Source organism: Meleagris gallopavo, chromosome 1 (assembly GCF_905368555.1).
Source record: "Meleagris gallopavo chromosome 1, MGAL_WU_HG_1.1, whole genome shotgun sequence".
Classification (NCBI taxonomy): Eukaryota; Metazoa; Chordata; class Aves; order Galliformes; family Phasianidae; genus Meleagris; species Meleagris gallopavo.
In genome coordinates this window covers 193,115,238-193,124,317 of record NC_139404.1, presented here as the reverse complement: position 1 = coordinate 193,124,317, position 9,080 = coordinate 193,115,238, and the positions used below count along the sequence as shown (strand labels likewise).

Sequence of the window (9,080 nt, the reverse complement as noted above, 5' to 3'; positions counted from 1 at the left end):
GTTGCTGCTTTCTAGAATTGGTGGAGTGATGTTATGTGCAGATTCCAGCTCGAGATGCTTGCAGAACAGAGCCACTGGAGACTGTTTTCTACAAGAGGTAGCAACACGCTGAGACCTCTGCCTTCTGAGGCAATTTGCAGAGCTAAACCCAGCATTATGGGGAAGAAATTCTTCATGTGGAGGGTGGTGAGGCCACAGCACTGTTGCCCAGAGATGGCTGCTCCATCACTGGAGGTGCCCACAGCTGTGGATGCCTTGGGCACCTGGTGGCCCTGCCCATGGAGGGATGGGGTTGGGTGGCCTTTAAGATCCCTTCCAACCCAAACTAGTCCATTGTTCTGTGATTCTATGCCACTATGATTAGAAAAAGGGGAGACACAGACCACAGCTACACACGCAGTGATGCAGCATCCTCCTGCTGATGTGGTACTTACCAATGAGCATGCTGTTTGATTACTGGATGGTATCACTGGAACAGGTTGCCCAAGGAGGCTGTGGATGCCCCATCCCTGCAGGCATTCAAGGCCAGGCTGGATGTGGCTCTGGGCAGCCTGGGCTGCTGGTTGGTGACCTGCACACAGCAGGGGGTTGGAACTGGATGAGCATTGTGCTCCTTTGCAACCCAGGCCATACTATGGTTCCGTGATACCTAGAATATCACTATGCCCCTACGGGGCTGCCAAACTGCCATTAAAAAAAAAAAAAAAAACAACCATCCCACACTGGCTTAAAAATGAGACAAGGGGTGAAACTAAGTGGAGTTCAGTACTCATGACTCAGCACAGAAACTTCTCCACTTCACATTCCTCACTGCAGGAGCTCTCCACCAACCTGACACTGGCTGTCCACAGATTAACTCTTTCCATATTATGTTGGGGCTGTGAATATTTGCTGCTGTAACACACCAACAGAAGATGAGCCCTTTCCAAACTGCAGAATTACCACTGGGAATGAGGATACTGACATCATGTTTATGTTATAATGAAGAACAGACACCAAGCAACCTGCTAACCTGTGAGGCAGGTGAGGTGGAAGCATGGGAGATGCCATGGGTAATGGGGTTCATCTCTGCTGCTGAGGAAAAGGAGAGGGGAGGTTAATGCAGGTGGGGGGATGGATGGAGAAGCAGTGTCTGTGGGATATGGTACAATAAGGAGAAGTGGGATATAGAGAAACCTGCAGATTGGCCATCAGGTCCCTGCAGAGCACATGCAGGTCTCCAAGGAGACAAGGACATTTCAGAAGGCAACACGTGGCTTGAAAGTGAAGTTAGATGTTAAACCTCTGCTGCCTGCGGTCACAGCTGGTCCACCGGGCAGAGCCTGTTGCAACAGCCTGAAATGCCATAGAGCTTGATAGCCTGCAAAAAGAGCAGTGACACTCTGCAGAAAGAGCAACGACATGCTGCACCCGAGCAGCGACACCCTGCACCTCCTCATGCACAACCAAGCAGTGGGGGCACCAAATAAGCTCTTCGAGAGTCCCATATCAACACAGGAGCCCTGTTAGGACTCAGTCTCAATCCCAGCCCCCGGATCCCCCCCTTTCCAGCCGCCCGCTCCCTGCTATTGGTGGGAGGCCGGGAGAGTTTACTCGGATCCTCCCCTTCCTCTCTCCCTCCCCAGGCTGGATTTTTTTTTTTTTTTTTTTGAGAGGTTTTCCCAACTTCCAGAAGTTTCTTGCCGGCCCCTTATATACCCCCTCCTCTGGACCGGGAGGTGCACAGGGAACTGAGCCCCGATCCTGCACTGCTCCGAAGGTAAAAGGAGGGGGGTGAGCCCCGGGGCACCCCCACTGCAAAGGGAGGGGGATGCAGGTTGTTATTTGGGGGCTGCCTGCTGCTGGCCGGCCCCATAAGGCAGGGGTATGGGAGGGTGGGTGGGGAAGGGGGTGAGGGCTTGCATGGGGGTGGGTTGGGGTGGGCGGCGGGGAGGTATATGGATGAGTTTTGGGGATGGGGTGCCCCATAAGCTGTTTTGCCAACTGTGCTAAAGGCAAAATGTTAAAAGATCCCCACCATTTTCGCTAGAGGTGATTGCAGTGTAGTTGAACCCAGAAGAAGCTTTTTTTTTGGGGGGGAGGAGAAGAAGGGAATTGTGGAAGCACCGACTTGGTCTGAGGCTGGAGAAAGCCAGCAGCTCCTGCCCAGCCTTGGGGACCTTGGGGACCGCACTCAGCACAAGACTACTAACCTCGTCCTTCTGCCTGCCTTAACAAAGCCTCACCTCCTTCTGATGGCATGGAAATAATGGCATTTGCTCCAAAGTCCTGGTCCTGGCCGGTCCCTGAGAGCCCTGCTGAGCGATGCAGGATGCCACGCTGGCACGGGGCGTCCCCTCGTAGGGCTGGGCTGGAGGGCTGCAAGAGAGAATGCAATCTGTTGCACATTCCACCACTGTTATCTGGACCTATTTCCACCCTGGGTTATCGATTCACCCATAATCTCACTCCTAAGTGAAGAATAGGAGGAATTTCTCCATCTCGCTGCTGTGGGCTGCATCGCTCATCACAGCCCAGTGCCCCAGGCTGATTTATTTTTGGCCATTTTCTGAAGAAGTGAAGCATTTTTAGGCTGAGGATGTGAGCAGTGTGGGCAGCGGGTTGCTCGCAAGAGAACTACTCCCTGTATCTCTTTTCTTTCAGAATGAACAAGGCAAACGTTGACCTCACTATGAAACAGTTTCAAGGTATCTTTAGAAAGGAAAGTGGGGGAAAAAAAAAAAAAGCAAATACTTCCCAATTCTGAACGCCCACCCAATGTTACATGCTCCTTCAAGTGTATTAAGGGCAGTTCTGAGCCCTTTGCTCAATCTGTAGCTTTGGGGCAGCTGGGGAAGCACTTCCCTCCAACAGAAGGCTTGCTCCCAAAAGGGCTTTAGGGTATAAATTGCTATGTAACTCCCATGCTGGCAATGGGTTCCTGGTGCAACTGCGCACTCTCTTTGCTTCGGGCTGTGTGCGTGCATGCTTCCTTCCATATGTAATCCCAGCGGGCCCTTCGCTTCCTCATGGCTTTGCTTTAACCCTGAAACAGCCATGCTCTCATCCCTGTGTGTACTGGGATGGCCCCAAGCTGGGTGTGAGGACAGAACCACTGGACGCAGCCCCATGGGAGCCCTGTGCGTGCTGGCTTTGGGTGTGAAATTGGGATTTAAGGGGGGGGAATGGGCCATCAGCAAGCTTGGCTGTGAGCACTGTGAAACTGGCAAGGAGGAAAAGTCTAGCAAGAGATGGGGTATAGGCAGATGGTTTCTCATTGTAAATATATTTTGCTGCCCACTCAATAGACAGGGAATAAATAACCCACTGGAGGACACATGCATTTGTTTGGAGCTGGTATTCCAGTGAGCTTTCAGGCCCAGCATTTAGGATTGGTCAGGCTGACGATGTGTTTTAGCTCTGACCTCAGTGGGGATGTGTGTGCTTATGTCGAGATGCATCTACTTAATGCACATAGATGCTAAGAAGGTGGAAAGGGGTTCAGCAGCTCCCTCTTTTCCCTGACTTCCTTGTAGAACTGAACAGACAAAACCAAGAGCTGCATAGCCAGCCTTGGATCTGCTGGCTGGGTACCGGCACAGGCTGCCTGGGAGAAGGGCAGGGAAGGGGGAGGGGGGAAGTTCACCATCCCCAGAGGTGTTCCAGAACCATGGGCATGTGGCAGTGAGGTATGTGGTCAGTGGGCATGGTGGGGTGGGTTGGACTAGATGATCTTAGCAGTCTTTTCCAACCTTAAGGATTGTGTGATTCTCAGAGGGCACACCTTGTGGGAAGCTCATGTACTCCATTTGTGCCTAAAAAGCTGGGCACTGAGTTCTGTGGGGGTCCCCACGGAGGACAACCCCTGCCATGTATTAGCCCTGGGCTGGGCTGGCACTGTGCTACGTGGCCCTCGGGCAGCAGGAACATCCCACTTCTAGCTTTTCCTGACCAGTGCAGAGGTTTGATCTGCTGCTCTGGGGGCAGAAATACAGGTTGATCCTATCCCCCCCACCCTTAAGTCATTGACTGTACATAGAAAGAGAAGAATGGTCTCAAGTTCCACCAGAGGAGGTTCGAGTTGGACATTAGGGAAAATCTGTGCTCTGAAAGAGCGGTGAAGTATTGGCACAGGCTGTTCAGGGACTGGGAGAGTCACCATCACTGGAGGTGTTCCAAAGCCATGGGAATGTGACACTGAAGGACGTGGTCAGTGGGCATGGTAGGATGGGTTATCTTGGAGGTCGTCTCCAACCTTCATGATTCTACAATTCTGCATGAACATAATACAGTAAAAACAGGTTAGAAAGGAAGCTTTCATTCAAAAATGCTCAGGTCCTGCATTTTGGATACAGCCTGGTCTCTTGCTTGAGGGAAGGCCCAATGTGGATTTGGGATCATTGCACTGCAAGCATAGCACTGATGCAGATGCTCCCAGAGCCTAGGTGTGGATTTCACTGGATGGGTCTCTAAATGCTCCAGGGAAGGCTTGGGACACGCTAATGGTGAACCCTTCCTGCCAGCAGGTCCCCAGACGTGTTGGGTGCTGCCAAAACCATGCAGCTTTTCCTGGTGCTTGCTCTCTGTGGCCTCGCAGCAGCTGTGCCCTCGGAGGACAGGAAGCTGAGCGACAAGGCAACAACGTTGGCTGACCGCAGCACGACGTTGGCCTTCAACCTCTACCATGCCATGGCCAAAGACAAGAACATGGAGAACATCCTGTTGTCTCCTGTGGTTGTGGCTTCTTCCCTGGGCCTCGTGTCCCTTGGAGGCAAGGCTACAACTGCCTCCCAAGCCAAGGCTGTGCTCAGTGCAGACAAGCTGAATGATGACTATGTGCACAGTGGGCTGTCGGAGCTCCTCAACGAGGTGAGCAACAGCACAGCCCGTAATGTTACCTGGAAGATCGGCAACCGCTTGTATGGCCCTGCCTCCATCAATTTCGCCGATGACTTCGTGAAGAACAGCAAGAAACACTACAACTATGAGCACTCAAAGATCAACTTTCGGGACAAGAGGAGTGCCCTGAAATCCATTAACGAGTGGGCAGCCCAGACCACAGATGGGAAACTCCCAGAAGTCACAAAAGATGTTGAGAAAACTGATGGAGCCCTTATTGTCAACGCCATGTTCTTCAAGCGTAAGTGCTGCCTTCAGTTCTTGCTACAGGTGACCCCTTAAGCCCATATATAGCAGCCTAAACAAACCATGGGTCCACCAGAAGCACATGGTTTTTCAGAGCATGATATTTTTTTTGCTGCTCCCTTTTCTCAAATGCTGAATATCTCCTTCCTGCAGCTCACTGGGATGAGAAGTTCCATCATAAGATGGTGGATAACCGTGGCTTCATGGTGACCCGCTCCTACACGGTGGGCGTTCCAATGATGCATCGTACAGGTAAGTTGCAAACCTGCCCCATGCCCCAGGACCAGCTGAAATTTGCTTGCTGCTGCTCGGTTTTCCACTAACTGCTTCCAAGATAACTTAACTTCATGGGCAACGAGTGAGAGAGAACAAAGCATGGCATGCTTGCTCTGTTGATTCAGGCTCTGTTAGCAGAGAGAATCCAGATTTGCTGTTAGGAATAAACTCAAACTCATGACGTGAATGAAAACCACAATTATGAGTTGTTGCCAACTCCAATGAAGCTGGGCCAGTTCCCAAAATGGCACTGAGACTTTCTTCCCTCAGTGTCAGGGGAGCCCAGGATGAAGTGGCAGAAAGGTTGTGGCTATTTGCCCATACCTTGCATCTCACCATTTCCTATCTCTGATTCTGACTTCAAGGTCTCTACAATTACTATGATGATGAGGCAGAGAAGCTCCAGGTGGTAGAGATGCCACTGGCTCACAAGCTCTCCAGCATGATCTTTATCATGCCAAACCATGTGGAGCCTCTGGAGAGGGTTGAAAAACTGCTGAACAGGGAACAGCTAAAGACCTGGGCTGGCAAGATGAAGAAGAGATCTGTGGCCATCTCGCTACCTAAGGTTGTCCTGGAAGTCAGCCATGACCTTCAGGTAAAGGAGGTCCTTGAATAAAATAAAGCAGTTAAGCCTTGCAGCTATTTGGGGTGGGAGAGAGAAGAGTGGAATAATGGGATTGCCTAGGCTAGACCTTTTTCTGGAGCCTAGACTGACAGTGGATGGAACAGATTGCACTGTGTAGTGTTTGGGAAGGTTGCTGACCTCTCTTCTCTTCCTAGAAACACTTGGCTGACCTGGGCCTGACAGAAGCTATTGACAAAACCAAGGCTGACCTGTCAAAGATATCTGGCAAGAAAGATCTTTACTTATCCAACGTCTTCCATGCCGCTGCTCTTGAATGGGATACAGATGGAAACCCCTATGATGCTGACATCTATGGCCGAGAGGAGATGAGGAACCCCAAGCTCTTCTATGCTGACCACCCCTTCATCTTCATGATCAAGGACAGCAAAACCAACTCCATTCTCTTCATTGGCAGGCTCGTCAGGCCCAAAGGAGACAAGATGCGTGATGAGTTGTAGTGTTTTTTTTTTTTTCTTCCAGAGCTTGTTTTGGTTTGCGTGTTTTTTAGGGGGGGATTTCAAAAAAGGGGAAACACTATTTTGTATCCTTCTCGAACTATGGGTGCTATTCAGACCAGGGTGCATTGTGATGAAAAACCAGCATACACTTTACCTCACCCCCAAATACAAAATCCATTGCACAAACCCACCTCCAGAGAACAGGGGAGCCTGGCACAGTAAGTAACCAAGTGGACAGGAACTGGCATGTGTTGTCTCAGCGCTTCAGTTGAGATGTTTGGGCTGATGCCTCGTTCCTCCCTGCACCTGCTTAAGTACCTTGCTACTACCATCAGCCCTGCAAAGGCACAAGCCCTCTACCTTTCTATCTCTAATGCATCTGCACATTTAGTTCTGCCTGCTTTTTGCTTGCTTTGGTGCTGTGAAGCACTGTGCTAAAGCTGCTTTGATTCCTATGCAGTTGCTTCTTGCTTGTGGCAGAAGGCAAAAGTATGCTTAGCTCAAGTGGTACAAAACAGAACAACCAGAGCTATTTTGTGCTTCAGCCCCAGGTGCACCCCTGGGACCAGAACAGGACACTGACAACAAGCAGGAGCTGAAATCCTGTGCTGTTGTACCTTTCTGTCCTGCCTCACCCTGCTCTGGACGGCTGATAGATGCTTCACCAGCACCAAGCTGTCAGTCCTTAGCTAGAATACTACAAAGCCAGGTGCAACCTTGGTCTATGTTCTGCAAAAGCAGGTGGCTTTGAGATGTCAGCAGAGAGGCCAAAGAGACAGGCTTGTACAGACACCTGTGGAATTATTTAAGTGGCTCTCAGAATTATAATGAGACTTTTGGGCCGACAAATCCAATTAAACCAACCAGGCAAACGGAGAAACTTCTGGTGCTCCTGCATCAGCACACAGGACTGTGAAAGAGTTTACACTGTGAAAGTTCCCCTAGTTAGAAGCAGGGCTGGTAACCCATCAGCTTCTGTACCAGACCAAGGGACTCCTGCTGGCCTCTAGCAGGGAGGTGGACCAAGGCTCACTTCCACTTGCCTCAATATAAAACTTTAATTTCCTTTACCTGACTGCCTAATGTTCCTTTTCTGCAGCTCCTCTCTTCTCTTTAGCTCCCTGCTGGCTGACCTGGATAAGGGCACACTGAAAAACAAATGTATTTATAACTATATACGTATTTATGTCTGATAATTAACAAGTTTCATAGCCTGCTCCAGCCTAAACTTGGAGGTTTTTCCCATCTTCATCAGATTAAAAGACATTGTCAGGTTAATCCTACTTAAAAGAACTGATGCAACCCTGAGAGCATTGAAGCATGTGTCAGATAAGCCTTACTATGCACTGAGACATACTGCAAAGCAAGACATGACAAGACTATTGAAGTAAGAGAAATCTGGGTGTCATGTTAGCAGCAGTTACTTGGAACCAGCAGACAGTGTGACTGCATTGCTTTTCTTTGTATTTTCCTGCCAATGCATTTGCTGTCACACAAGCCCAATACTGCATTTTTTTCAGAACATCCATGTGACTGTTTCCACTTATTTATTAACAACTAAGAAGTTGTTACCTCTTGCATCTTACCAGACATCTCATACAGCAAAAAATTCAACTTGCAACTCCAAGTTTAACCTGTCTGCATCTTCTCCAGATTTCCAAGTTAGACAGTTGCAGAAAAGCAGGTCTGCCCTAACTCCCATCCAAGCCAGCCATACAGGGAGGGCTTGTCCTCAGTTTCTTCCTAGTTCGTATTCCCAGGTGCTTTCCTGACTGTTGGGCAGAGGAGGGAACCCACAAGGCTGCACCCAAATGCAGAGGAAGCCTCAAACCCAGCGTGTATGCTACACAACCTGATGAATCAGCGCACTGAAACCCATATGCTGTACCACGTTATGGAAGATGGGGTGGGGGGAAGGGAGAGAAGGGGAGGGCAAGGCAACAGATAGTGTAACTTGCATCATTTGGATGCAGTTGGCCTATGGCTTTTATTGTCCTTGTACCACACGATGACCGTTGTATGATTTTGAAATAAAACTTTTTCAGTGAACCTCTGGGCAGCCACACTGACTTGCAAGGCTTGGCAGGAGACAAAATACTGTGTTTAAAAAAAGAACTTGCAGACATTCCTTGGCATTATTAAATCTAGCATGCCTTCATCTGGAATTTATAGACCAGTGCTACATGTACACACTGAATTCCCATGACATCTGTGTCATAGGAAAGGAGCTCTATTACTAAGTATGCAAACTTGCAAGCGTCCACATCTTTAACACTGCACAGACAAGAGGACCTACTGCCCTCCCCTGCTGTGACATTCAACTGGGCAGCAAACAGATCTATTAGATAGCTTTGCTGACTGCTCAACTGAAAGCTTCTTTGGCTGAGATGTAGTCAAAGGAAACAGAGGAGGAAAAAGAAAAGAACCTGTAGCTTCAGTCAACACAAAGCTAAGTCTTAGAAAATCTGGCGAGGTCTCACACTGCTGGCCTGCGTTCTTCCACTGCTGGAAAGGGATTAACATGCTGGCTATCCAAGCAGCCATCTGCCACTCAGCCACAAGCAAGGAGAGTTGCAGATATCTCCCCTTTTCCC

At 49.5% G+C, this 9,080-nt stretch overlaps 1 protein-coding gene across 2 annotated transcripts; it reads left to right on the top strand.

Moving 5' to 3' along the window:
• The first annotated feature begins 1,601 nt into the window (after positions 1-1,601).
• Positions 1,602-8,535, top strand: SERPINH1 (serpin family H member 1). 2 transcript variants are annotated; one of them, XM_010706276.2, is made up of 5 exons: positions 1,602-1,759; positions 4,506-5,119; positions 5,278-5,376; positions 5,766-5,998; positions 6,184-8,535. In XM_010706276.2, the coding sequence occupies exons 2-5, from the start codon at positions 4,537-4,539 to the stop codon at positions 6,484-6,486; spliced, it is 1,218 nt and encodes a 405-aa protein (XP_010704578.1). In that variant the 5' UTR covers positions 1,602-1,759; positions 4,506-4,536; the 3' UTR covers positions 6,487-8,535. The 2 variants fall into 2 exon arrangements, with proteins under 2 accessions (XP_010704578.1, XP_019467932.1); XM_019612387.3 differs by having other exon boundaries at positions 1,612-1,759; positions 4,503-5,119.
• The last annotated feature ends 545 nt before the right edge of the window (positions 8,536-9,080 follow it).

Coding starts and splice junctions, on each gene's coding strand:
- SERPINH1 (XM_010706276.2), top strand. CDS start 4,537: ATGCAGCTTTTCCTGGTGCTTGCTCTCTGTGGCCTCGCAGCAGCTGTG. Junction 5,120..5,277: donor CAACGCCATGTTCTTCAAGC/GTAAGTGCTGCC, acceptor TCCTTCCTGCAG/CTCACTGGGATGAGAAGTTC. Junction 5,999..6,183: donor AAGTCAGCCATGACCTTCAG/GTAAAGGAGGTC, acceptor TTCTCTTCCTAG/AAACACTTGGCTGACCTGGG.